Genomic DNA, 27,425 nt, shown 5'->3' on the forward strand with positions numbered 1-27,425 from the left:
TGCTAAAGCTGCTTTAGTATTTGGAAGAAGTGATACCTCTAAGCCTTCTTTACTAAACAAGTTCCAGTGCTCTCCATGGGGAGAGTCTAGCCACTTACTGCAAAATGGGTAAAACAACAAGATTTGCTTCACTTAGATTATCAGAACATTATCATTGCTATATTTTTTTACACAGGAAATAGAGTGCTGTGTGTAATGTAATGCTGTGTTTCTTCCAAACACCAATAGTTAATGCATAAGAATTTGTGAATATTCCATATGAATTTTGAGCTTGGTGAAGTATTTGAGAAATGAAATCACCCTTATTTAATGCCTAAACTCTTACAGCATACCCACACTGGGTAGCAAAACTGAATGATACTCAGTTAGACAGCGGGAGCCCTCTCCGATGGGAATGTAAGGCTACTGGAAAACCCAGACCCACATACCGTTGGCTGAAGAATGGAGTACCCCTCTTGCTTCAGGTACTGTTGGTAACCTTAGCCTGTTCCAGTGTAATTTTAGACGGATTTCACAAAGGATAAGCTATCTTCCTTTAGTCTTATTGAAAGCCATTTCTTACGTATCCCTTATGTTTGGAATGAGAAAAATAACATATATAAACAAGATTTTCTTTTAATTTTAATTGCCTTATTACTTTTTTGAGTAATATATCACTTCTTTAAACATTATTCTATCCTATAAATTCTTTCAAAAATATCAATGATTATCATAGATGTATTGCCATTTCCAGCAGACTTTTAGACATCATCTAGTTTATTGCTGTCACTTTGCAGATGATGGAGTTATCTCCAAGAAGTAAAGTGACTTGCCCAAGATCATATATCTAGTAAGAGGTGAGACTGAAAGAGAATCCTAGTCTTCTGTGTCCTGGGCACGTTCTTCACAACATCCTGCTACATATTGAAAAGTTTATTTTTAGTAAATCTATTGCATTCTTTTATTTTACTTTTTATTTTTTAACATCTTTATTGGAGTATAATTGCTTTACAATGGTGTGTTAGTTTCTGCTGTATAACAAAGTGAATCAGCTATACATTTACATATATCCCCATATCTCCTCCTTCTTGTGTCTCCCTCCCACCCTCCCTATCCCACCCCTCTAGGTGGTCACAAAGCACCGAGTTGATCTCCCTGTGCTATGCAGCTGCTTCCCACTAGCTATCTATTTTACATTTGGTAGTGTATATATGTCCATGCCACTCTCTCACTTCATCCCAGCTTACCCTTCCCCCTTCCCGTGTCCTCAAAACAACTTAATACCTACTGAATTTGAGAATAAATCGGTTACTATTTAAAATAAGAATAATTGTTATAATTTCAGCTCTTTCCCTTGTCGTGGCCTTTCCAGGAAGGAGGACAAAAAGGGAATAGTTCACTATTTATGGACAAAAGAGAGAGAAAGTTTGAAATTCCAAACACAGCTTCTGCCCAGGTCCTGTCATTACCAAAGGATCTCGTCTGACATTTGCCTCTTTGGGCTTTGGTTTGCTCTTTTGTAAAATGAAGAGATTGGATCAGATCACCCCCACAGTCCCATTGAGCTTCGATATTCCCTTATTCTAAAACCAGTTAGTCCAAAACAGAACACAGTTACACAAAAAAACAGACACAAATAAAAAGAACAATAGAGCTGTTAAGGAAAACTGAGGGGGAGGGAGCGGGAATCCTGAGATACTGGTTCATTGCCTGTCTCTCTCTAATTCTCTGGGATATCAGGTAAACCTTGAGATGGGATCTGTGCTAGTTATATTTTCAACTGTCACATCCAAGTAAAGTGAATTCCACTGGCAGATAATAGTCTGTTAAGTGAATGGGTTAATTTTTAAAATGATGTCAAATTTCTTGGCATCTTCGTTGATAGGTAATCAAAGCACTGCTCACTAAAATTAAAAGAATGATTTGTTTGACATTAAGTAGATAAGACACCTGGTTGTTTAACAGCATTTTAAATTTAAAATTTGCTTGTCAAATGTGTTCTTGGCCTCAGTTTACCTCAGTTTGCTCATGCTCAATCCTCTGTTTCCTGTATTGTTTCATCTGACCAGTTTACATTTTCTGACCAATAGTTCTATACAGAATCCAGTTGCAAGGCAGTTTTTTGATTTGTGTTACTGTGTTGGGAAGTGAGAGAAAAGGCAAATTTCTGACCGGATTAATGTAGTAAAGAGATTCTTGTGATGACCTGGTCTGTATTTAACCTTGATCCCATGTATATACAGTCTCGATCCTTCTACCATTTGAACTCCTGCTTCTCCTTTGTAAAATGAATTCAAATAAAAGCAGTATCAGCTGATTGTATTTCATAAGCTTAACTAGTATACCAAACAAAAGCAGCTTATTTTAAAAACATAACTAAAAGTAAAACTCATAACTACAGGAAAATATAGTAATAATTATGTTTCTGACTGAGAAATAGTTGTATTTTACATAAGATGTTATATTAGAATAATGAACAGAAGATTTGTGTTCCTAAGTTGTCAAATAATGTTCAATTGCATTAATCAGAGGCTTTTCTGTCTTGATCTAGGAGAGAGTAACTGTAAAATCTCTATGATTTGTTCACTTGCTATATCTATTTTTTTTTTATTCCATTACAGAGTAGGGTTGAGATGGTTAATGGAGTATTGATGATCCACAATGTGAATCAATCAGATGCTGGAATGTATCAGTGTTTGGCTGAAAATAAATATGGAGCCATTTATGGGAGTGCTGAGCTGAAGATCCTAGGTATGCAATTTCTAAGTAAATAAAGAGGAAAAAAATGTTGCTTCTTTTCATGCTCTAATTCTTACTATACTGAAGGTTTATGATGTGATCGTAAAAACCTATTTTATGGTTTGAAAAGAAATACTATGTCTTGCTGATATGTATTTTTTAAGCTTGAGGAGACAAGTATACATGGTGTACAGTTTATCCCGTAACTTTCTATAAGATTTTCTCTAATTTTAGTTTTAACCCTAACAGGTTTATACAATATGTCTTTTCTATGGCATTAAAAAAAAATCATATAAGAAAAGTATGTTAACTTTCAAGGAAGAATGCTTTAAGGGTAGGGAATCAGAATGTAGGTTTTCAACACAGCAGCGCTTAATATTCTCCCAAGCAGCTCCTACCTACCAGTAGGGGTGTGGCTCCTGCAAGGTGGGACTCCTAAGTAAATCACCCTCTCTTGAAGTGTCATCAACCATTGCCACCCTTCCAGGTTGATGAAAGCCTTTCTGAGGCCAGGCCAGCAAGCTCCTAGTGTTACACTCTTGAGAATATAACCACAACACAAGCACTACTTCACTCTTTACTACAAGAAAAATTCAGTCCAGGGGAATAAGCTACCCAGATTGAGCATGGTTCAGTTTCTGGAATGGATTTTACTTTTTCCCACTCGCATGATTTTCTAAGCTTTTGTTCTGGGATGATTATAATACAAAGAGGGAGACTTAGATGGTCTTAATGCACCATCTCCCAAATGTGGCAGGAGCCTAAGTGTGCTTTGTACTTTCCACTGACTCAAAGCACAACATTAACAGAAACACCCAAGATCTCTGGAATCTGAAAATGCACCATTCACGTATCTGCTGCGTGATAAATCAAAAACCATAAATCAAATTGAATAATGAATGTTTACATTTGAAATTTCTTCACATTATCACAAATCCATCCAAAATAGATATAGGAGTCCACGTTTCAATGTCGTACATACTAACCAATCAAATATTAATGTACTTTCCTGTCACCTCATACTCCAACATTTCTGAATTAAAAAGCTGATTCAGCTTTCACCTAGTTAATGTTTTATCCAGAAACACTCTCAAATGTGTCCCTTTCTCATTCACCAGACATATTTTCAAAATTATGTTTAATAAGGTACATTCCCAGCAGGCAACCAAAAATATCACCTGCAATCTTCCTTTAAATTCCTTAACTTTTCTTTCAATTTTTTAATCCATTTCAATTGGTACCTTTTTTGTGTGTGTTGTGTCTTTTAATGTTGTGTGCCATGCATTATACCAATATGTGATGGACATAAAAAACTTATGAAATATTCATAAAATTGTCATATTGGTATAAATAAATGTCTCAGATACAGTAAACCTGTATACATATTTCCAGTTTCTCTTTAAGATTCAAAGGTGACTTTTTTTTTAATTTGTTTTTGTCTCTCTCTCACGTGTTGTTTTAGTCCAGCATTCTCAACCACAGCTACCTACTGGAATTTCCTGGGAAGTTTAATCAGAACTGTCTTAAAATGATCAGGCCTAGATGAATAATTGCAAACAATGAAATAAAATTTTAATTGAAATTTAAATAATTCAATTTCTTAAAAATATATTTCTTTTAAAACTACATTTAATTTTGTATACTATTAAAATAAAATATGCATTGAGACTCACAGATAGGAAATGGACTACACAGGATTGCCTTCTATACAGATAACCTCTATTTTTCCAAAGGAAGCCCAAAATAGACTTCTGTGTCCAGCCCCTTCACCTTTTGTCCAAAGTGCTCATTAGTCTTTCACAATTAAAGTTGATAATCGTAATTAAAGCATCTCATTCTTTGAAACAGCCTTTGTCTCTGGGCCTCACAATTGTACGGAACTATCACCTGCTGATGGAAAGAAAAGCCAATAAGATAGCTACTAAATAATAATAAATTAAATTTCAAGTTAGTGCCTTTTACATGTGTAGATATCCTATGATTTTATTAGAAATGCATTCCAAAGATAAAGTTGCCAAATCTTGGTGAATCATCCATTAGAGGTTATTGTCATTGCTTGTGGTAGAACTAACCTTTTACTTTTCCACAGCTTCAGCTCCCACTTTTACACTGAATCAACTGAAGAAAACAATAATTATTACTAAAGACCAAGAAATCATCATAGAGTGCAAACCCCAAGGCTCTCCAAAACCAACCATCACTTGGAAGAAGGGAGACAAAGCAGTTAGAGAGAATAAAAGGTTAGAAGTCTATTTCATAATTCAAACTCTTAATATCAGACTTTTTCAATGCAGATGATACAAACAAAGTATATGTCTTGCCATAATTGTGAGATATATGTCATGAACTGACTGAACTATGGTTTTGTCTACATAGTGATTAAAAAAATATCAAATGATTTATAAAGAAAAAAGTTATACCTCAATATAGCCAGACTTCTTTGCTTCAGTGGTATTTCAGCACCAGTTGGGAATTTCACCAGGTTATGAAGAAAGCAAGCACTTTCATTAAGTTAGTAATTTTTGGTTTTCATTTGGGTCTGCCGATTTGAAGACCCACAAGTTATCTATGATAATTTTTAGAGATTGGATTCTCATTTCAATCTTAATATTAATAATAATATAAATATACCCTGGATCTTCTGGATAATCACTTTATGACAGAATACTTCCAAGTGAAATTTGTGCTGAAGTTTGCATTTTTGTTTTCAATCACACTGATGCAAAATACTATAGAATTATTTCAATTGCCACAGGCAAATGAGAAATGTTCAGAAAACTATTTAACGTGTAAAGGTTTGTCTTTGGTATGTAAAGCCAAAGGATACCACAGGAATACAAATGGGGAAAAGTGATGAGAGAATCAAATAGTTGCATGACAGTCTATATATGGCAAATTTGAAAGTCCCATTCTTTACCAATCATTATCATGTGGTGTTTTAGCTTTGGCAAAATATTATCCTCCATTCTGTTAAAATAATGTTGTGTATGTTGTTTTACAGTTTTGTTTTTCATTTGATCTATAAAGATAAGGAGTTTATGTTTTGTTTTATGTTTGGGTCTCTGTAAGCATATAGCTAAAATAATTTAAGTCAGCATTAGGGGTCCATTTAAGCAATTCTTTAAGTAATTTTGGAGTATTTTGAAATACTTGAAAAATTTCTTTAGAATATATATATATATATATTTTTTTTCCCATTCAATTCTGAGAAACACTGTTTTAAATTGCTTGTCTCTGATGAAATAATTTATGAATGATTGGATTCCGTCCAGGCCCAAGGACCTACGCTGCCTGGAAAAGGTGATAACCTAGAATTGACATGGGTCATAATGGACATTTTGTTTTGAAAAAAATTTCCCTTTCTTAGTGGGGGTAGGGTTGGGCAGCAAATCACACACTGTGAGATCAGTGTTGCATTTCGTTGAATTGCCTTTGGTTGAATTACATATGGTCAAATTGAAGATTTTTGGATTATTGCTCAGAAATATGAAAAAAAAAACTGACACAAATCTTTCATTAAAGCAGAAGAAAATTAATTCATCATATACCAGTAAGAAAATATTTACATTGTTTGGTTACCATTTTTTCTGAACGTATTAAATTTTTTCATAATATCATCAAAATATATATGCCATATTAGTACAAGCCATTCCATTTGAAATGCATTACTTTGTTTTATGTTTGTGGATGGCATATCAGCTTTGTCTTATTTATTTCAGTTCACCATAGAATGTTCCTCATCAACTATTCATAGACATCACATTGAGTTTAAAAATGTGGCATCTCTTTTGTCAAAGCAAAAGTACTGAGAGAGGAACAGGATTATGTGTTTTCTATTACAACAAATATGAGCATAATAAATTTTTATTTTCCAGAAGTTAAAAAGTATAGTTTGTGAATTTTCCATTTTTCTTGCTCACTTTTCTATTCACTGCTAACCCCTTGGGTTAATGAGACAAATACAATGGCTTCAAACTCAGATCACTCAATTTTTCCAGATCTAAATATTTCTGGTCAAAGTGCTATTTAGGAAAAAGGCTGAAAGGTGTTTTTATTTAAGTAAAAGGAAGATTTGGACACAATTACTTAGCATTGTGTTACCCTGATATGTTTATATCATAATAGGTCTGTAAACTGGTTTAATTTAATAACAAAGATCAAAGATAATAGTGCATTTTTATTTTTTTGGCCGCATCTGCACGACATGCAAGATCTTAGTTCCCTGACTAAGGATTAAACCCGTGCCCCCTGCAGTGGAAGCAGAGTCTTAACCACTGGGCCACCAGGGAAGTCCCAAAAGGGCATTTTTATTCTTAAAAATTGACAGGACCACTTGAAAAATATAATTTTTAGTTGTGTACAATTTACTACCACACTGAGACTTCAGGTTTCACAAAGAATACAATCTAGTTGGGTATAAAAAATATAAATGTTCAAATATTAAAATAAGAGGCTAAAATTTAATTAACAATAGAAAGAATTCCACAAAGTAGTATAAGAAGACACACATAGATATTTGGACAACTACATTCTAAAAATATTAATGGAAACTTGAAACTTAAAATTTTAATTATATGTATTATACATTCTTTAAAATAGCATCTCAGTTACACATGACAACTTATTTCCTTACATATATTTTAGATCGTTTGTCTCTGTTACAAAAAACCTCAACCATTTGTAAGAATTGTAAATATAAGCTTAAGTGGAAAGGGAGATGTTAGAAAACTGTTAAGGCTTTGAAAAGTTTGGGTCATATGTATTTCACATGGGGCTACAGATTCAAATCATGGTTTATTTTGTTGTAATATAAGTATATTCACCATTCATGTGATCTTCATCAAGTATGTCCCCCACTCATGCAACCTACAACTGGAAAAAAAATGTGAAACGAATAGTTTTGCCCTTCATTCATAATCCTCACAGTTATTTGGTGTCTTTCCAAATTAAAGATTGAAACAGCAAATGGCAGTTTCCTACATGGGCAAATAAAGACTAGTATTACATTGGGGAAAAGGTTTTAAAGTAATAATATATCATAAGAGGAACATTTAAGTGTGAGAAACATATCCCAAAGCATAAAATTGTGTCCAGAGCAATAGCATAAAAATGTAATAAAAGCTTTTAATTGCAGAAAAATATGTTACCTAATCATCTGAAAACATGTCAGAAACTCAAAATGGTGAATTTGCATCTAGCATTAATTTCAATTTAACTCTAAACTGTAAATGCAATGTTATAACAACTGGAGGTTAATAGTCAGTCATTTGTTTTATCAATAGAGTGTCAAACAATTTATTAGCTTACCTTTTCTGCCACATTTTCATGGAATGTTCCCAAATCCAGTTTCATTTTGTTTGTTTTGGGAGGGATACTTCAAAACACAGACTTCTTTGAATTTGTCTGTTTCACTAAAGAAATACATAAACCATTATTCTAAAGTTTAAAATTTAGTAAGGAATAACTAGAACACAACATGAATCTTAGAAGAAATATGATTAACAAATAAGTTGTCTGATTATATATTACAAAATATTTCATTCATTTGGCCCTAAATGATACATCTAAAGTATGTAAGAAAATGGATTATATTAGAGTTTGTGAGTTGCTTGTAGTCATTTGTTGTTTATATTACAGAATGAGTTGTTTATATCAGAAAATGATCAGTATCAACTGCTGTTCAAATATTAAATCATATTATTACTAATAATGATGATAATTACTCATAAGTCTGTAGCATTTATAATTTACAGAGCACTTTAACATTGTGGGTAACAGAACCCAGTGTGTATAACAGGAAGACTATGAGTTTTCAACAAGTTACTTAATTTTCTTACTTATAAAATTGGAATCTAAAAGAGTAACTTTGTTAGGTTCTGAAAAATAAATGAAACTTTGTGTGTAAAATACATTGGCTGGTGTATGGCATTCAGTAAGTGCTCAATGAATGTTACCATGGTGACGAAGTTGTTGCTGCTGAAGTTGGCAGTGGTGGTGTCGGTGATGACGATGGTATCATCTGAGGCTTTGAATCTTTGCATACTGGTCTCAATTTTTGTTATCAATAGTTCTGAAAAACTTTAACACTTTCCTATCCTTTCTCTACCAATTAAGGGAAAGATACCTGAACTAAGTTATTATCTGGCATTAAAGGAGTCTTTGGGGCCTTCCATGTGACAAATTTGTTAATCTGTGTCCCTAAATTGACATTCTTTGTCCATCACACCCCAAACCTCCACTTCTTGGCATCTATTCCTGGTGTGGCCATTCTCACCAATCTTACCTACTCCTAGTTCAGTATCATTGAGATAATTTCTGAACTAGCAGGTTGAATAGTTGCTTGTTCCATGATCAGTATTTTAGGCCATGTGAATATACATATAGATAAATACACATGGGGAGTTAATGGAAATAGAGAAGAAGATTTTAAAACTATATTTATTTTTTTCTTTTAAGGAATCTCTTGGTTTTGCCCCATTGCTTTTAAAGATCACCAGCACATATCCACTTAAGTTCCTTTATCAATCATGTCCATTTTCATACTAAAAGGAATTTGCTCCAGGAGTACTAAGACATGAAACAGTCCATGGGGATTTTCTCCTCTAGTATACTTTCATTCAGAATGTTCTGCTTATCAAACTCATATTAGATTTTCACTTCAGCTCATTATTTCCATTACTTGGCCATTAACTTTTGTTAAAATATAATCACCCAGAGGCACTCCAGCTGTGCACAGATATTAAGCTTGCATTATTCCTTGTTCATTTCCTGTACTTTTTGTGGACAAAGACAATTTTGGCTGAAATGAAGAATACATAGTTTTTGGTAAAGGCATGATTTGTTTCCTTTCCATCTGCATGTATATAAACTGTTATTGCAATGCATAGAATATGCCATAACTGTTTTAAAAAATATTCACTATTATTGGAATAAGTACCAATTTTCATTTCTAGATGGGGGCGGTGTGTACCAGTTACAGAGATAATAGACTATAATTCAGATGGGTGCTAAAGAAACCCTGCATCCCAAAATATAAAAAGTATCCTATGGAGGGACAGTATTATAGCATAATTTTTCTTTTATGGGTCTATAATCTAAGGAAAGACTTGTCCAAAATCCCTTGTAATAATCCCCTCCTCACCAAAGGAGCTTCAGAACGGCAAAGTTTCCAACTTACTCATTTAACACGCACAGAAAAATCGCACTTGGAGTGCCCATTAGTTGACTTCTAGTGGGAATTCATGTTGTGTTTATTAGGCAACAATGATCAGGCTCACATACTGACTCACAGACATATGGAAAAATATATTCTTAGCACAAGCCCTGAAGGACACTGTTACTGAGGGGAAAGCAGGGTCTTCTTTCATTTTCTAAGGAAAAAGAGGAATTCATGGGTATAATTAAGGTCTTGTTTCTGTCCCTTTGTTTCCTTCTACATGCTGTGTCTGCTAATGAACAAGCTGTTTCGTTGTTTCTTCTGCGACAATGTCTTTTACATATTAAGAACATAAAACAATATAGACCTTAGGTGTCTTGCTTTTTTCAGGGTCTAAGAAATTGTATAATGAGGGAACATGAGCATTCATATATCAAGAATATATCAGTTGACTTCCTTTATTAATTAAAATCTATGTTTTCAAAGGAAATAAAATAAAATAGCATTTATCTAAGGGAAGAGAAGGTTAATAGCTGATTTCATAAGTTTTAATATGTGTGAACTGCTTGCAATCTACAATGTTTTATCTACAATGTTTATCAGGGACTGTGACATCCCCACCAAGCTTAAGGGGATGAGGAGGAAATGGTCTTACATTCATTATGGTGGTGTTAGGATGCTGACTTCCTGGTTTCAAAAGCTAACTGCAGAAGGTCCTGCCTAATTAACCTTCTCTTTAAAATGTTAGCAAAACACTAAAGAGGAAAAAATGCAAAGCCATAGGAGCATTGGAAATTAACCAATGTAGATGAACAAATTTTTGGCCTCTAGGAGGAATCATGCCTTCAAGTAAAAATGGGCTCAATTACGAAATGCTCAAGGGCTATTAAAACCTAGGTCCCTGAAACTACAACTAAATCAACATAAGAAATCAAAAGGGAGTCTTCCACTAACTGCCTTCCACCCTCCAAAATATTTTATCTTTAATTACACTGGACTCCCATAATTCCCCAAAGCAGGTTATTCATTTTCTCACCTTGTAAACTTTACACAAACTTCTCCCTTCTCTCTCCTCCCCTTCCTTGTAGCATGCTGGTCAACCTCAATAACACTTGAAATCCTAACTCAAAAGACAGAACTCTCTTCTTATGCTTTCTCACCATTAGAAATGCTCAAGCAGATACAATAATCAAGAAGTTGTAGTTAGTAGGAAGTTAGATAAATGATGTCACTCAACTTCTAACTTTTAATTTAGTTCCCAATATGTTGCAATTCACAACCCTCTGATTTAGATACTCTCATCTCTAATATACCAATTTTGAAACTTAAAGAGATTAAATGACTTGTTCAAGGTCATCCATCATAAAGCTGAGCTTTAAAAATCAGTCTGATGCTAGTCAATGATTCTGTGATAATCTTTAATAGTCAGTGACAATCTACATGGAGAATTGTGATTGAATCCTTCTTAGTGTCCATGATGTTTCTGATAATTCTGATTCACCTTCCCTGTCTATACTCAAAAGCTGCATGAACAACTTCATAGGCAGTTTTCACACACACACACACACACACACATACACACACACACACACTCTGACAAATATTCAGAAAATCCTCCAAATAAAGAACTAAATTTGAATCTAACAAAAGCCTTCCAACAAAAGCCATGGAGCCAAACTAAAAACCAAGAGACACAGTGGTCAAAATTTCACCTTGCTTTTATTTTTTTCTTTCTCCATCTTACCTTATGATAAACTAGACCACATAGGTATTGATTGACAGTCCAGTTATAAGAAATATTATGTGTTCTTTAGTTTCAGTAACACATTGATCAATTGATCAAGTGTTATAGAAAAAATAATTCTAAAGGTGCCATTATTGTGATGTTTCTGGGCTGTGCTCAAATATTTTTCCCATTGTAGATCTCCCTTATTTTGAGGGATACCCAATATTTCTAAACTTGGTCTTCCTCAGACAATGAATAACCCCAAATTATTCAAATTTATTGAGTAACAACGTGCTCACACTACGACAAATAGTTGAATGGGAATGGAAGATCAAAAGAATTCTCACATTTTCAGATGATTCCATTTTCAAAAGTATGTTTAGATAACATAATAATGATCATGAATATTCAAATTAATGACATTCATTTAAAGACAAAACATGCATGTAAGAAAGCTTCAAATTATTTGTTCCTAACATTTCCCAAATTTAAGGTTGCAGAAAATCTAAATGTTTCTCTTCAAAGGTCTTCACACTTTTTTTCATGATCTCACCATCAGTTTGTTTCATTTCCACTTTTTAAAAAAATTGTTAAATATAACAAAACATGCCTCAGTTCCCAAGGGGAGGTAACACTGAGGAAGTCAATTAATTTAACCTGCAAATGACAACAAAATAATTCTGGCTCTGCTGTGCTATGAAAACCTCCAGTTTATGGCTTTACATCTCTAGCTAATTACTAGTTTAGCCAATACTTCATAAATTCTACTTCTAATTATGGTTCATTTACCCCAGTTAGTATAAATTGCTGCACAAGTTCCTTAGTTATGCTCTCCACACAGGCACAACTTGAACAAATCATTAATTGCTAAAAGGTTTTTCTTTTCCAAAAGCCCCCCAGACTACAACGTTCAGCTTAATTTGTCCTTAATACAAACAACATCTAAAATACTTGGGAATTCAAGCATCTAAGTACATACTACTGACTGATCCTACTATCTCACCAAGTGACTCTTCAGTGAATATAAAATAGTGAAAAGAGACGATTCCGGGGATGTTTAGAAAAAAAGTATTTTATGACAGACATTTTTAGCTTCCTCTGAGAGTTACAGAGTCACTTCTGTTCAGTTTTTGCATAAATCAGCATCTAATTTAACTATGGTTGACTCATAATGGGAATTAGTGGGCTGGTTACAAATTAGGGCATAGATACAATAACCTTGACAACAATGAAAAACAACCCGCAGATCATTTCTGTAAAAGATAGCATACACACATGTAATCATTAGCGTGCTTTCTTCTCTTTGCTCAAATAACAGAGTTATTTATCAGTTAAGGTTAGATAGATAGATGGATAGATTGATAGATAGATAAATAGATGATAGATAGAAAAATATAAGATGACCACTATGTTCTTAGTTGTATTTAGAGGTTTCAGGGTACCAATTTATTTTTGTTTGTCTCTCTTTTCAGTTGTAAATAGGAGCTCATGCCAAATTGCCGAGACACTGTTCTGTTTAATTCAATTTATTTTAGGGAAAACAAAACTTTATTCAACATATACTGAATGTAAAACACTATGCCGGTTCATACCAAAACAAGTAAGACAGAATCTCAACCCTCAAGGTGGCACCTGTTTAAAGGGCAATAAAATTAACTCATAGATAATTATAAAACAGGATATTTAAGGTAATAATAACATAGGATTATTAACACAGGATCCTTAATAGATACTATTTAGGTAATATTAACAGAATAATTAAGACAACAATAAAAATAAATACCTTTTATTGAGAATTGGTTCTTTTATCTAGGCAGTACTTAATATCAATCCTCAAAATAAGGTACCGTTGTAAGGGACATATAATCAACCTCATTTTAAATAGAGTTATTGACTCACAGAGAGATTGCCTAAAGCCACACACATAGTAAGTTACAGAGTCAGAAAGAAAGTCCAATTCTCATTGGAGCCAAACCACTTCTTGGTGTATTCCATTCTGTAAAAAAAACTTTTGCGATTTAAGAAAAGGAGAAAATGAAATCTGTATGGAAGATGAGGGACAACTTGGATGAGCCGCCATTTGAAATAGTCCTTAAATAGGATTTGACACATAGAGGTAGAATGTATTTTAGAAAGAGTTTAGAATTTGCAAAAACATAATCATGAATCCAGCACACTTTTGTGAAAAGTAAATACTATTATTTGGCCAAAGAATAGATTCTGTGTAAAAATGTAAATAAGCAGGAAAGATTGAATAGCTAAGGACAAATTGAGGAGAACTTAGAAAGACAAATTGAGTCTATGCTTAATTTAGTAGCCAAAGGGTAGTTTTTAAAAGCTCACATCTATTTTGGAATATTTACTTTTATTATACAGTTTTTTAAATTAAATTTAAGTTTTCTGTAACAGGAAAAAAAATATGCCCTAAATATTACACTAATCTTCCCAAAAGAAAAAAGATAAAATGATGACAAATATAAAATATGTAAATAAATATTATTTAAATATCTTGATTTTATCACTGAGTTGACAAGAAAGTTAGGAGGAAATGCTAAGGCCAGGATCTGAGCTTACCCTGGAGTCATGTGCCAAAACTGGCTTTTATCTCAAGGGCATTTACTGACCTTAATTTTTATGTGTTGCTGGGCCAAGGGGGAAGACAAAGCCCAGAGCATGCCCCCTATAAGACTGGCTTACAAGTGGCTACCCATGCAGAGTAAAAGTGACTTTAATACTAATCAACCTGCTCGGAAAAATCACAAGGAAAATCATGTCTTGTGTCTGAGTTCTGAATGGAGGGAGGAGTTCTTTCACTGAGGTTTTGTAATTAAGAGTCAGAAACCCTAAGGTATAGTACCTGGGCAGCCTGAAGAATTCAGTGTAAGAATGTAGTTAAGGTCGATCCCAACATGAAGTGAATCCAGACACTTAAGGTACAACAAAGAATTAAAGGTTATGAAAGTACCCATATGTAAGCAATTTTTGTTTTATATTGCCGTAAAAAACAATAATATTTTTTAATGTTACAAAATAAGAAAAAAATCAAAAACTCAAAAAGCATAACATGAGAGGGTATTTGGAGTTAAAGTGTTCCAAGATGCTTGAATTATTTGGAAACAGGTAAATATATTTATTAATTTTAGAATTTGCTAAGTTTAAGCATGTCTAAATTTCTAGTACAATGAATAAGAGGATTGAAATTAAGTGTGCTGTTTCCAAACTAGTTGAGGAAATAAATATAATGAAAATATTAACTAATTGATGAACAGAGGAGAATGAATATATATATACACGGACACATATGGCAAATGAGGGACAAATAGGAAGTATGAAATAAATTAGTAAAATAAACCCAAACATCAGGAATGACTAGAAATATTGAACTAAAATAAAAATCTGATAATCATATGTTTACAAGAGATATGCTTAAAGCATAAGGAAATAGGAAAGCTGGAAGTTAAAGAGTAGGAAAAGATTTATCAATTAAATAATAACCCCTCCCAAAACTTAACTCCATCCATATCATAAAAATAGACTATGAAAGAAGAAATATAAAGATGGTCATTATATAAAAAAAGCTTAAATTGATCAAGCAAACAATTTAAAGCCTGTACATCTCTTATAACTGCTTCAAAATATGCAAAATAAAAATTAACCATTTTATAAGAAAAAATAGGTGAATCATAGTAGGTGAATTTAACATATATTCCTTGTATTTCAGAACTTAGAGGAAAATTTATATCTTTAAGGCTTATATTAGAAAAGGAGAAAGCTGAAAAAAAGAGTTAAGTGTCTATCTTAAGAATTTAGGAAAAGAACATGAAACTAAACTTACAGAAAGTAACAAGAAATTAATAAAAGCAAAAAATTAATTAAACTGCAAACAAATATCAAACATAATTTAAGGGTTGACCAAATATTGGTCCTTTCAACAGTCTAAGACAATTGGCACATCCCTAGTGATCAAGAACAGGAGAGAAGACATAAAAAAATTTAAGAGAAAAAATGAAAACATAAGCACAAATTTTGCAGACAAATTGAAAGCATAGTAAGAATATGAGGAAAAATTGAATGTCAACAAAGTTGTACGCTTAAATGAAAAGGAGAAATAAAACATAATTTCCCAACTAACTCAAGAAAAATTGGAAAATCCAAATAGTCAACTAATTATTATATTAATCGTTAAAAACCTTCACCTCTCCCACCACACTCAAACTCCAGGCCCAGATACTTTTACCTAAAAGTTCTACCAAACAAAGGATAAATGATTCCAATCTTACACAGTTGTTTTATAGTAGAGAAAAGAAGGAAAACAACCTAACTGAAGCTGACAAAGAGAGTATGAGAAGTAGAAATACAAACCAAGCCCTCTCATGATCATAGATGTAAAAATTCTAAACAAAATATTTGCAAATATAAAACAATAGAATCTAAAAAAGATACTACATGACCAATTTGGGTTTCACATAGGAAACCAAGTTGATTTAGCACGAGAAAATCAATTTATACAACTTACCGCATTAAGGATTAAACAAGAAAAATCTTATTGTCATCTCAATAGAGCAGAGAAAGCATTTGATGAAACATACCTGTTTATGATTTTTAAAAGTCTCTAGCAACTGGGAGGAGGTGTGGGGACATTCTAAACCTCTGAAGGTATCAACCATTCAATCAATAAACTAAGAATAGCAAAATATTAGAAGCATCCCTTTGAGACTGGGAAATAGACAAAAGTTTCTGCTATAGCCAAATTCAGCATTTTATTAGAGGTCCCAGTCAGCAAACAGCATGCTTCTGGGATTAGTAATGTTCTAATTTTAAAATTTATATTTAGTTAAAATATACAATTTAATTTATCTATGGATGATAACTTCTCCAAAAATATAGTACACCCAGGACCCAGTATTCTAGAAGCTTCTTGTTTATTCCCTCTTTTCTGATGCCAGAGGAGCATTTTAAGTGTCATATTCTCAAAGGCTTTTTTTGAAAGAAACTCCTTTTTAAGATTCCATGCAAAGCAGTTACAGAGACAAGTGGCTTGAGTTTGGGATTTTCCCATAGCAATTTAGATATTTTTGTACTCTTCATCACTGTGTGCACCAGCAGTGTCATTGGACTGAGATTACTAATAACAGTGATTTACTAAACACCCATTGTGTACCAAGCTATGTTGCTTAATACTTTATAGATGCTGTTTCTTTCAAAGATGTTTTCTATGTGTTGTGTGAACAAGTAAGTAGAAATGGAATAAGAGCAGACAATGTGAGAATGCCTGAGTATAGATCTGACTATATTGTTTGTGCTTTTTGAGAAAAATATATAAAATATTTATGGTTTACCTATAATTTTGTTTTTGGTACAACTGGTTTCTCTGCTGGAATGGATCATTTTGTACACAGTTTTCCCAGGGTATCGGAAGGTCATTGCTTTCAGAACCCTCTGCATGGATGCTCAAGACCCTTATATAAAATGGCTTGTACAGTTTGCCCTGCATATCTCTGTGTTCCACATCTATGGATTCAACCTTCTGTTGATCAGTCTTCTAGGTATGTGCCAGAAGATAGAGAGGGCTGGCTGTATATGCATATTCTTAAGCTTTTCTTTTAACATCTATTATAACATACTGGTTGACCTGTACATTATAAAATTCAATTTTAAAAAGAATTAAAGTACTGAAATAGTATTTAGGAAATCCTCGGTCTCACATATCATGATAGTTCTTGGTAAGTAAATTAAAAATGAAAAACATTACTTATTTACTTGTTAGATGTTTGGTTGTACCCCAATTTTTTCATATACTCATTTTTTGATGATTTAATCATTATTGGAAAAAAAGAGAGACGTGAACATCACCACTTGCTAGCTGTGTGAATTGATCAATAATAATAATTGGTAACATTTATTATGGGCTTACAGCAGGACAGGAATATGTGAAAGCATTACATATATTAGCTCATTCACTCTCACAAGGTTGGTTTTTGAATCCTTCCCATTTTACAGACAAAGAAATTGAACTCTACAAGCATGAAATAATTTGACAAGTCACACAGTTAGTATGGGGTCAATGGTGACAGGCTTCACATCTAGAAACCCCAGCCCCACTTATGCTCTTAAGCACTTAATAAAGAAATACCATCTCACATATACTGAGCTTGCCTAACTATCTTTCTAAGTCTCAGTTTTGTCATTTGTAAAGTGAAGCCAATGATAATTAACTAAGATTTTTGTGAGACTTTAAGATTTTGCATATTGACTTTTTTATTATTAAAGTATAGTTAATTTACAATGTTGTGTTAGTTTCAGGTGTACAACAAATTGATTCAATTTTCCATATATATATGTTTTTTTCTGATTCTTTTTCATTATAGGTTATTACAAGATATTGAATATAGTTCTCTATGCTATATAGTAGGTCCTTGTTTTTTGTATATTTTATATATAGTAGTATATATCTGGTAATCTCAAACTCCCAGTTTATCCCTCCCTTCTTTCCCCCTTGGTAACCATAAGTTTGTTTTCTATGTCTGTGATTCTATTTCTGTTTTGTAAAGTTCATTTGTATCACTTTTTAAGGTTCCACATATAAGTGATATCATATAATATTTGTCTTTTTTTGTCTGACTGACTTCACTTAGTATGATAATATATAGGTCCATCCATGTTGCTGCAAATGGAATTTCATTCTTTTTTATGGCTGGGCAATATTCCATTCTGTGTATGTGTGTGTGTGTGTGTGTGTGTGTGTGTGTATACATACATACATATCACATCTCTTCTTTATCCATTCATCTGTCAATGAGCATTTAAGTTACTTCCATGTCTTGACTATTGTAAATAGTGCTGCTATGAATATTGGAGTGCATGTATATTTTCAATTTAGACTTTTCGTCTTTTCCAGATATATGCCCAGGAGTGGGATTGCTGGATCATATAGCAATTTTATTTTTAGTTTTTTAAGGAAACTCCATACTGTTTTCCATAATGGCTGCACCAATTTACATTCCCACCAACTGTGTAGGAGGGCTCCCTTTTCTCCACACCCTCTCCAGCATTAATGATTTGTAGATTTTTTAATGATGGCCATTCTGGCTGGTGTGAGGTGATACCTCATTGCAGTTTTGACTTTCATTTCTCTAGTAATTAGCAATGATGAGCATTTTTTCATGTGCCTGTTGGCCATCTATACATCTTCTTTGGAGAATTATCTATTTAGGTCTTCTGCCCATTTTTTGATTGGGTTGTTTGTTTTTTTGATATTGAGCTGTATGAGCTGTTTGAATATTTTGGAAATTAATCCCTTGTCAGTTGCATTGTTTGTAAATATTTTCACCCATTCTGAGGGTTGTCTGTCTTGTTTATGTTTTCCTTTGCTGTGCAAAAGCTTTTAAGTTTAATTAGGTCCCATTTGTTTATTTTTGGTTTTGTTTTCATTATTCTAGGAGCCAGATCCAAAAAAATACTGCTGCAGTTTATGTCAAAGAGTGTTCTGTCTATGTTTTCCTCTAGGAGTTTTATAGTATTCACTCTTACATTTGGGTCTTTAATTCTTTTTTGAGTTTATTTTTTTATATGGTATTAGAGAATGTTCTAATTTCTTCTTTTACATGAACCTGTTCAGTTTTCCCAGCACCACTTATTGAAGAGACTGTCTTTTCTCCATTGTATATTCTTATCTCCTTTGTTATAGATTAATTAACCATAGGTGCATGGGTTTACTTCTGGGTTTTCTATCCTGTTCCATTGATATGTGTATATATATATATATATATATATATTTTTGGTGCTAGTGCCATACTGTTTTGTTACTGTAGCTTTGTAGTATAGTCCAAAGTCAGGGAGCATGATTCTTTCAAGTCCATTCTTCTTTCTCAGGATTGTTTTGGCTATTCAGGGTCTTTTGTGTTGCCTCACTAATTTTAAAATTTTTGGTTCTAGTTCTGTGAAAAATACTATTGGTAATTTGATAGGGATAGTATTGAATCTGTAGATTGCATTGGGTAGTATGGTCATTTTAACAATATTGATTCTTTCAGTGCAAGAACACGGTGTATCTTTCCATCTGTTTTGTCTTCAATTTCTTTCATCAGTATCTTATAGTTTTCAGAGTACAGGTCTTTTGTTTCCTTAGGTAGATTTATTCCTAGGTATTTTATTCTTTTTGAGGCAGTGGTAAATGGGATTGTTTCCTTAATTTCTCTTTCTGAGAGTTCATTGTTAGTGTATAGAAATGCAACAAATTTCTGTATATCAATTTTGTATCCTGCAATATTACTGAATTCATTGATAAGCTCTAGTAATTTTCTGGTAGCATTTTTAGGATTATCTATGTATAGTACCATGTCATCTGCAAACAGTGACAGTCCTACTTCTTTTCCAATTTGGATTCCTTTTATTTGTTTTTCTTCTTAAGCTGTGTCTAACACTGGAAGATTCTCAGTAAATAGCAACCATTTGCCTTACTATCAATATCATTAACGACAGCAATAGTGGTCATGTCAGGGAGGGCAGGCATTATCATTAGCTTCTGGGAAGGAGTGAATCTTCACATTTTATCTTTGAATATTATCTTTAAAAATATGAATGAAAATTGATTCATTTATTTTGTCTTTAATATATCACCTTTTTTTTATTTACATCTGTGCTCAATCATTAATCATTTCATGCTACAGAAATAAAATCTTCTGAACTGCTCAAAGTAGTTTTATCTCCCCAGCAATGCACAAAATCCACACTACATTGTCTAGCCTACCCTCTCAATAGCCTCTGAACTGGCTTCTCTTTATCTGCATTTGTACTAGCATTCTCTACTCAGCAACTAGAGTTTTCATTTAAAATATAACTTGAATCACGTCAGTTTACTTTTTAAAACTTTCCAATGCTCTCTCCTCTATTTAGAATAAAATTAAAACTTCATACCATGTCATGTGAGACCCTATATGAGCTGACTGCTGCCTTCTTCTTTCTCCACATCTCATTACTCCCCTTCCTCTTACTCAAAAAAGTCCAGCTCCACAGTCCTTCTTCCTGGTCTGTGCACGTACTACTTATTCCTGCCTCAGGGTAAGACACCTCCTATTTCCTCAGTTTGAAACACTATTGCCCCAGGGTGTTAGCACTATTGTGTCCTTATGTACATCTAAGTCTTGGGTTGAATGTTACCTTCTCAGAAGCATTCTTCACCCTCTATTTGTAATAGAACCTCCATCTCAATTATCCCTCTCATTTCACCTCATCTTGTGCTCTTCAAATCACTTACCACAATCTGAAATAATCTTGTTTGTTTATTTTATGTACTCTATAGTTATCTGTCTCCCTCCCTGGAATAGAATCTCTGGGAGGCAGCAACTGTGGTGGTTTTTATTCAGTAACCTCAGGGTCTAGAATGGTGCTCTGCACAGTATAGAAACTAATCAATACCTTTAAATAAATCTGTTGGAACAACACAGGAGCCCAAATCCTCTGCAGTCTTACCTTTTGTCTCCATGACCCAGCCTCTCAAATGTGAGTGAAGATGGTAATATTTCAAGCTAAATTATTAAGGATATTATGAGGATTAGAGGAGACAGCATCATATAATGCTCTAAATTTCTTTGAAGAAAGACATTATAATAGAGGAAGTGATAGTATATTATTATTCTATTCACATAAAGATCTGACACTTCTCTCTTAAATGGTAAAATTAAAATAGTGTGGGATTATATTAGGAATTTGTAAGAAGAACGGTCAGTTCAATTTGTTTTGTTAATTTAAGAAAATTAACTAAATGGAGTTGCATTTCCAAGATAGCTTCTTTTATGCTAGTTTAAAATCTGATTCTCTAGTCAACCCAGTTTACATGACTATCACTGGATTAAAAGTGGCAGCCATAAGGTGTGAGCTTTCCCATCTCTACCTCATTTACGCAGTGAAGCATCTGCAAAGCCTCTGTGGGTGGTTTAAATGCTAATATTCAGAAAAGCAGTCTTGGAAGCAAACACCAGCTGTATTTAAGGCCTGCATTTTCCTGGTGAATGTGTCTCTAGGGATGTAACTTTCCGGTGCCCAGACTTTTAAGCACCATCCATATTAAGCACAAATCAGAACACGTTTCACAAACCACCTAACACTGTTTAAACCTCACAGGTAAATCATTTTAACTAAATACTTTGATATAGCTTTGCTCTCCAAACTGTCCCTATCTGGTTTTAAACACTATTATGAAATTGTTTTAAAAATTTAGAGGGTGGCATACGATATTAGAGCTGTTATATCTATATAAATCATGTGTGTGGAATAAGACTGTGTTTTTCTCCCATACTGAGATCAACGCTTAAAATTTTATGTCATTGTCCTCTGTGTATGTGTGTGCTGGGGGTGCACCCACCTGTGCATCAATTTTTAGTGCAGTGATTTCCAACTTCCATTCTCTGGAAGTTGGTTAGGGGCCCTGATGCTTAATATGGAACTGAAACAAGATGTGTTCCTTAACTGTATAGGATGTAAATGGCATTTTGATCCTTAGTCATTAAGCTTCTTCCATCAAGCAGAGTTCTTGGGGTACACAGTTATGTTTGAAGGAAGAGACTTAGTCCCATCCTTCTGCCTCATTTTATGTGTCATTTACATGTATATGAGCCTCTTCAGCAGTGACATACAGTACCTGCCTCCTCACCCAGGGACCATCTCTGAGTTGAGTCCACATGTTTTGCAGCACTGAAGGGTTTGTTTACCTAAAGCCCATGGTGATTCATAGGAAAAGAGGAATGTCTCTTTCCTTCCCCTGGTTCAGGCCTCACAGAACCATCTTAGGTGCTGGCAGCCCTGTGTTCCCTCAGGTTTTTTCCAAACTATAGCATGTGTTTGTTGACGACTTCTGGAAGCTGCAGGCTTCTAAGTGCACACCTCCCTTTAAATTGTGCCTTTCATGAAAGTAGAGATAATAAAAGAAGTCTGATTTTTCTACTTCTTTCTGCAGTTTGTACAACCATAACTTGAGTTTGGGGGCACAATGAAGAACTCATGATCATTGCTCAATAATTTTTTTTCATAGTGGTTTAGTCATAAGGATTATACATAAATCTTATCAGGAATACAGAAGAATAGACCACTTCCCCTTGTAATTCTGATGTAGCGGAAATGGGGTGGGTCTACATGATCTAGAGTTTTTATTAGGGCATGGGTGATTTTCATGAGCAGGCAGGTTTAGAAACCACAACAGTTCAGGATTATCATTTTTCCTCAAACAGGGTGAACTGGACAGAATTCTACTCTCCTGGTTTGTATCAAATAGTTCCAATTATGCAATTTATTCATAACTTATGTCAGGTTCTTTTGTTTACATGATATCAGATGCAATTAAGCTTTCTCAAATAATGGGGATTATTTGTATGGTAACATCTGGCAATGAGAGAGAAGCAGACACCATTCAGATAAAAAGGAACAAAAACAAGTAGGAAAGCCAGACCTCCAAGAGACTGAACTAAACAGTTATCCTGGATCAAGCAGAATCAGAAACATTATCAGCCCTGGTCCATGGACTTAACTCTAGTGTGCTCCTATTTGGACTAGAATCTTTCTCCTTTCTCCACCTCTGTATCTCATTATGTGTCTTCTTGCTTCTCCTCCTGACCAGACTAGACCACTACTCACTCTCCCCTCTGAATCATATACTGAGAACATGACAACTCCAACCTATCTGCCTCTCCCACACCTGCTGCATAAATAACCATTTAGACTAAAGTGGTATTTTCAAATCTCTGTTATATATCTCATGATCCTTGATTTCTAAAGAGTCAATCTATTTTTAAGCACTTTAAAACTTAGATTTAGTTTTATGAAATGTTTAAAGCATAGTTATTCTCCTAATCACTGGAATAAAGACTCCATGGTGTGCTGGGAGGAAGGCGAGGTGATACGATGTTGTAGGTTCTGATGCATCTCTCTGCTAAAGGGTGTCCCTCACCTCCAGCTTCCCCACCATCCTCATCAGAGAGAGAGAGAGAGAGAGAGAGAGAGAGAGAGAGAGGTGGATAGGCGAGAGAGACAAAAAAAAAAAACTCTTCATCATTTGGCTTCATGTTTGTTTGACAACATATTTTTTATGGAAATTTATTGCTTACCTTGCATAAGTAGAAACACTAGTGTACGTCAAGACTTATGTTTGGAAACCAATTTTTGTTTAAATCCCTCTTGGCAAATATATTTAAAAATTAGTGAAGTAAAGCAAATATAAAACACTTTCATTTCAGTGACCCAAATATCAATATTTTAGAAAAGCATCCATATCGTAGCAAGATTTCTCTAATCTGCTTATTAGATGAAAATATTCCATAAAGAACTAATAAACTTAAAGGATATAAAGTAAAAAGCAAGATTCCAACTTGGAGAATAGATATATACTATCAAAGTTTTCTTTCTGAAATTACAAAGTGTCTGAATTTACACTGAGCTTCCAACAGAACCCAGAATGTGTTTTGGGGTAGAAGCATCTAGAAATGTTTCTACAATTGTTCTTTATTTATTAAATATTCATAATGTGTTTGAAACCATCTAGTGCACACCCTTATTTACTTTCCTGGTGTCTAGAAGCGTTTGAATAAAGACAATATCATACACATCACAGTTGATGTTCATACTACATATGCAAATACATCTGCATAGGTAATTTCAAATTTGTCTCTCTTTTTTAAAAACTTATCTTAAGTAAGAGGCTTTACTTGAACTTTACAGGGTAAGATGATGTTTGTAGTGGTTTGACAAATGTGGTATTACTTTTTCAGCACACATTCTCCCCAGTCAATACTTTAGTCTCAAATTTAGGATCAGACCAGGTTTATATGTAAGCCTTTGTGTTTTAAACTACCAGGCTGTATTTCTGATGGCTTCTCAAGCTTGTAAGATAAAAAAATTACAGAAAATACTTCAGTTGGTTTTTGTCCACATGTGTACCTTTGATGATATATTTAAACATTTCATCAGATAATATGTCTCAATAATCTTCTGGCAAAGAGCTATTGTCAATATCTTTATGTCCAGTTATAATAGCTCTCCTAAACTTTCATCAGAATGGTTCTGCCCCCCATTCAACAAGAACCAGGATATGAGGTAGAGGTCACAAATATCAACTATGATAGGACTGGGATTAACTATTGGTAGACAGGGCTGGCTTCATGTGTGCAGTTGCACAGAGCACCATACTTAGAAGGGTTCCATTCTTGGTTTGGTGTTTTGCTGTCACGAGATTGAAATTCTTAATGATTTTTTCAACAATGGGTCCTGTGTTTTTATTTTGCACTAGGTAACCAGTCCAGTCACTAGACTGTTTACTTGCTGTGTGGTCCCAAGCAAGTTATTTAATGTTTGTAAGCCTCATTTTCTGCATTTACAAGAAGGAGAGGCTAATCATATCTATTTCACAGATGCTCTCAGAATGTTTACTGCAGCACATGGTTCACGTTCAATACCCATTATGCATGCATTGACTGATGTACACTTCCATTCTAGGGTGGTTCTTTCACTTGGAGCTCTTGACATTGCCTAATGTGTAGACATCACCTACACATCATCCCTTGAAACCTGGTCTCTCTCCTACCTGGAGCTCTGTCACTATTCCCATCATTCTTCTACCAACCATAAGCTTTAAATAATAGTCCTCTGATCGATTGCTCTCCTAAGCCATATTAATCACCAAAATCTCTAAATCCCAACTACCATATCACTCTTGGACTATCTCAGCCTACTGACTTAAATTCAGTTTCCGATTTCACCTATACTAAAATGTAGGCTACGTATCCTACCATGAAAAATTAATATACCTAGAAAGTCATTTTCTGTCAGTATATTAGTCTGCTCTAAAACTTTTACTGGTCTCCCAGAGCAATAATTCCCTATCATTTTCCATGTAACTCTTTCTTGCTATGCAACTACATGGAGAGAGAAGGGAGAATGTAAATATAATTTACAAAAAAAATATGCTTATTTGAAAGCAAATTAAAAATCTTCACAGTAGATGGGAACAGCTTCTTCAAGCTGCTAAAGTAAATGCAGTAGCCAGGGAAAAGCAGAGTGTCCAGGATGCTGTTTCCCCAGCCCAGAAATCCAGCTTTTCCCAAGGCTCAGCTCTTCACTTTATTCATTTTCAACACCAGGCTAATTCTCTAAGGAAATTAGAATTAACAAATTTTAACTGAAAGAAAAAAAAAAGTAGATTATTTTCCTTTCACTGTTAGATATTATAGAAAGTCACTTTTTCTTAAGTCACTCTGTGGTGGGAAATACCTGTATAAATTGACTATATCATTATAACCTCAGTGCCTTCCATAATACTGAGGAAGCAGATGTACTTACAGATGGAAGGAATCTTGGATATCATTCAGTCCAACTTCCTCATTTTATAGATAATAAAAATAAGGATAAGAGAAGTAAAATGATTTGCCCTAATTCACTAACCTGCCTCTCCTAAATTTCAGCCAAGTGTCCTTCCCAAAATGCCATATTGCCCTTATATTATGAGAATCAAGTTTATTTTCCATGAGAACAAAGGAAGGTAGTGTTAAAAGGAAGAGGTTGACTGGATGCTGTGTCATTATGCCTATATGGAGGAATGTTAGTGAAAATGAAAAAAAACCCACACAGAATAAAAGAAGTTATTCTTGGCAATTGACTGAAAGGAGAAGAAATCAAAGAAGCTTAAATGACAGCCAGATGAATAATGTGATGAGATAAATAAAATTTTGGTACTATGGAGATCAAAAGGAGGAATAAAGTATAGGGAATGAAAAATGATGTCTAGATTTAACATTCACCTGAAAATCATTTAGAAATCTTGAGATGAAAAGTTCTCTAGAAATAATAAATGTAGTGTTACTTAAATTTTTATGGACTGAGAGATTTATGCATTGTCAAAAGATGTCATTAAAAACAGCTATTCTTTTTTCATGTAATGAGACAGAATATACATTCTATATTGGGGACAAAATTACACTTTCAGTCATTCCCATGTATTTTTCTTCAAGAGCAGGTCAATTGAAATTGTGAGTGAATATCAAAGGACAGAGTTGAACACTGTAAAAGAAATTTAATTGGGAAGCATGTAAAAAAATTCTTCCATTTGTCCCATTGTTAGAATTACCAACATTGTGTAAGAACTCGCTGAGCTAAAAGTCATCTTCTATTAAATGGACTGCGTATGCTCTTTCTGGCCCATTTGCATTAGTGTTTATTTAAGTATAGAGAAACTACTGCAGCATTTTAAAGCTTGAGTCCAATTACCCAGGGACATCACAGCATGAATTATAGCTATTATAAGCAAAGAGATTATGTGTAATCAGACTATAAAATGAGTACAATAGTATTTATCTTTAATTATATTCAAAGATGACAACAGAAGTGATTACTTATATTATGTAGTTACAAATATCTATCATTACCCCTAACTTGCAGTATACTGCAAAATGTGAATAATATAAGGATCCCAGGGATATGATCTTTTCAGATAAGGGAGTCCTCCTCTGACTAAGATTCCCATATTCCCAACAGCTTTTTTTGTTGTGTTGTGTTGTTTTGGTCTGTTTCTTTGTATTTTAGAGTTACTCTTTTAAGTAAGAAACATTATTCCCAACCCTGGTCCTTACAATTCTCTGTGCTGGAATATAATCCATTTCCAATCAGATTAGTGTCCCTTGGCACCTCCTTTAGCTTGAATTTATAAGTAATCTTTTAGACCTATCTGTTGCTGTATAATAAACACACTTAAATACAGTGGCTTCAAATGATAGCCATTTATTATTGTTCAGCAGTTTTTTTGGGTCAAGTTGGGTGGTTATTCTGCTGGGTTTCCTCATTTGT

General features: G+C 33.8%; 1 protein-coding gene across 4 annotated transcripts in view; it reads left to right on the forward strand.

Annotated features, from left to right (window-relative positions):
• Positions 1-27,425, forward strand: part of CNTN5 (contactin 5) — a 1,371,648-nt gene that overhangs the window by 1,083,751 nt on the left and 260,472 nt on the right. For all 4 annotated transcript variants that reach the window (XM_060303945.1, XM_030883710.2, XM_060303947.1 and 1 more), the window contains 3 exons: positions 328-464; positions 2,601-2,730; positions 4,808-4,958. In XM_060303945.1, the coding sequence (XP_060159928.1) occupies positions 328-464; positions 2,601-2,730; positions 4,808-4,958 (418 nt within the window). The remainder of the gene's footprint in view (positions 1-327; positions 465-2,600; positions 2,731-4,807; positions 4,959-27,425) is intronic.

The sequence above is a fragment of the Globicephala melas genome, chromosome 8 (genome assembly GCF_963455315.2).
Source record: "Globicephala melas chromosome 8, mGloMel1.2, whole genome shotgun sequence".
Classification (NCBI taxonomy): domain Eukaryota; kingdom Metazoa; phylum Chordata; class Mammalia; order Artiodactyla; family Delphinidae; genus Globicephala; species Globicephala melas.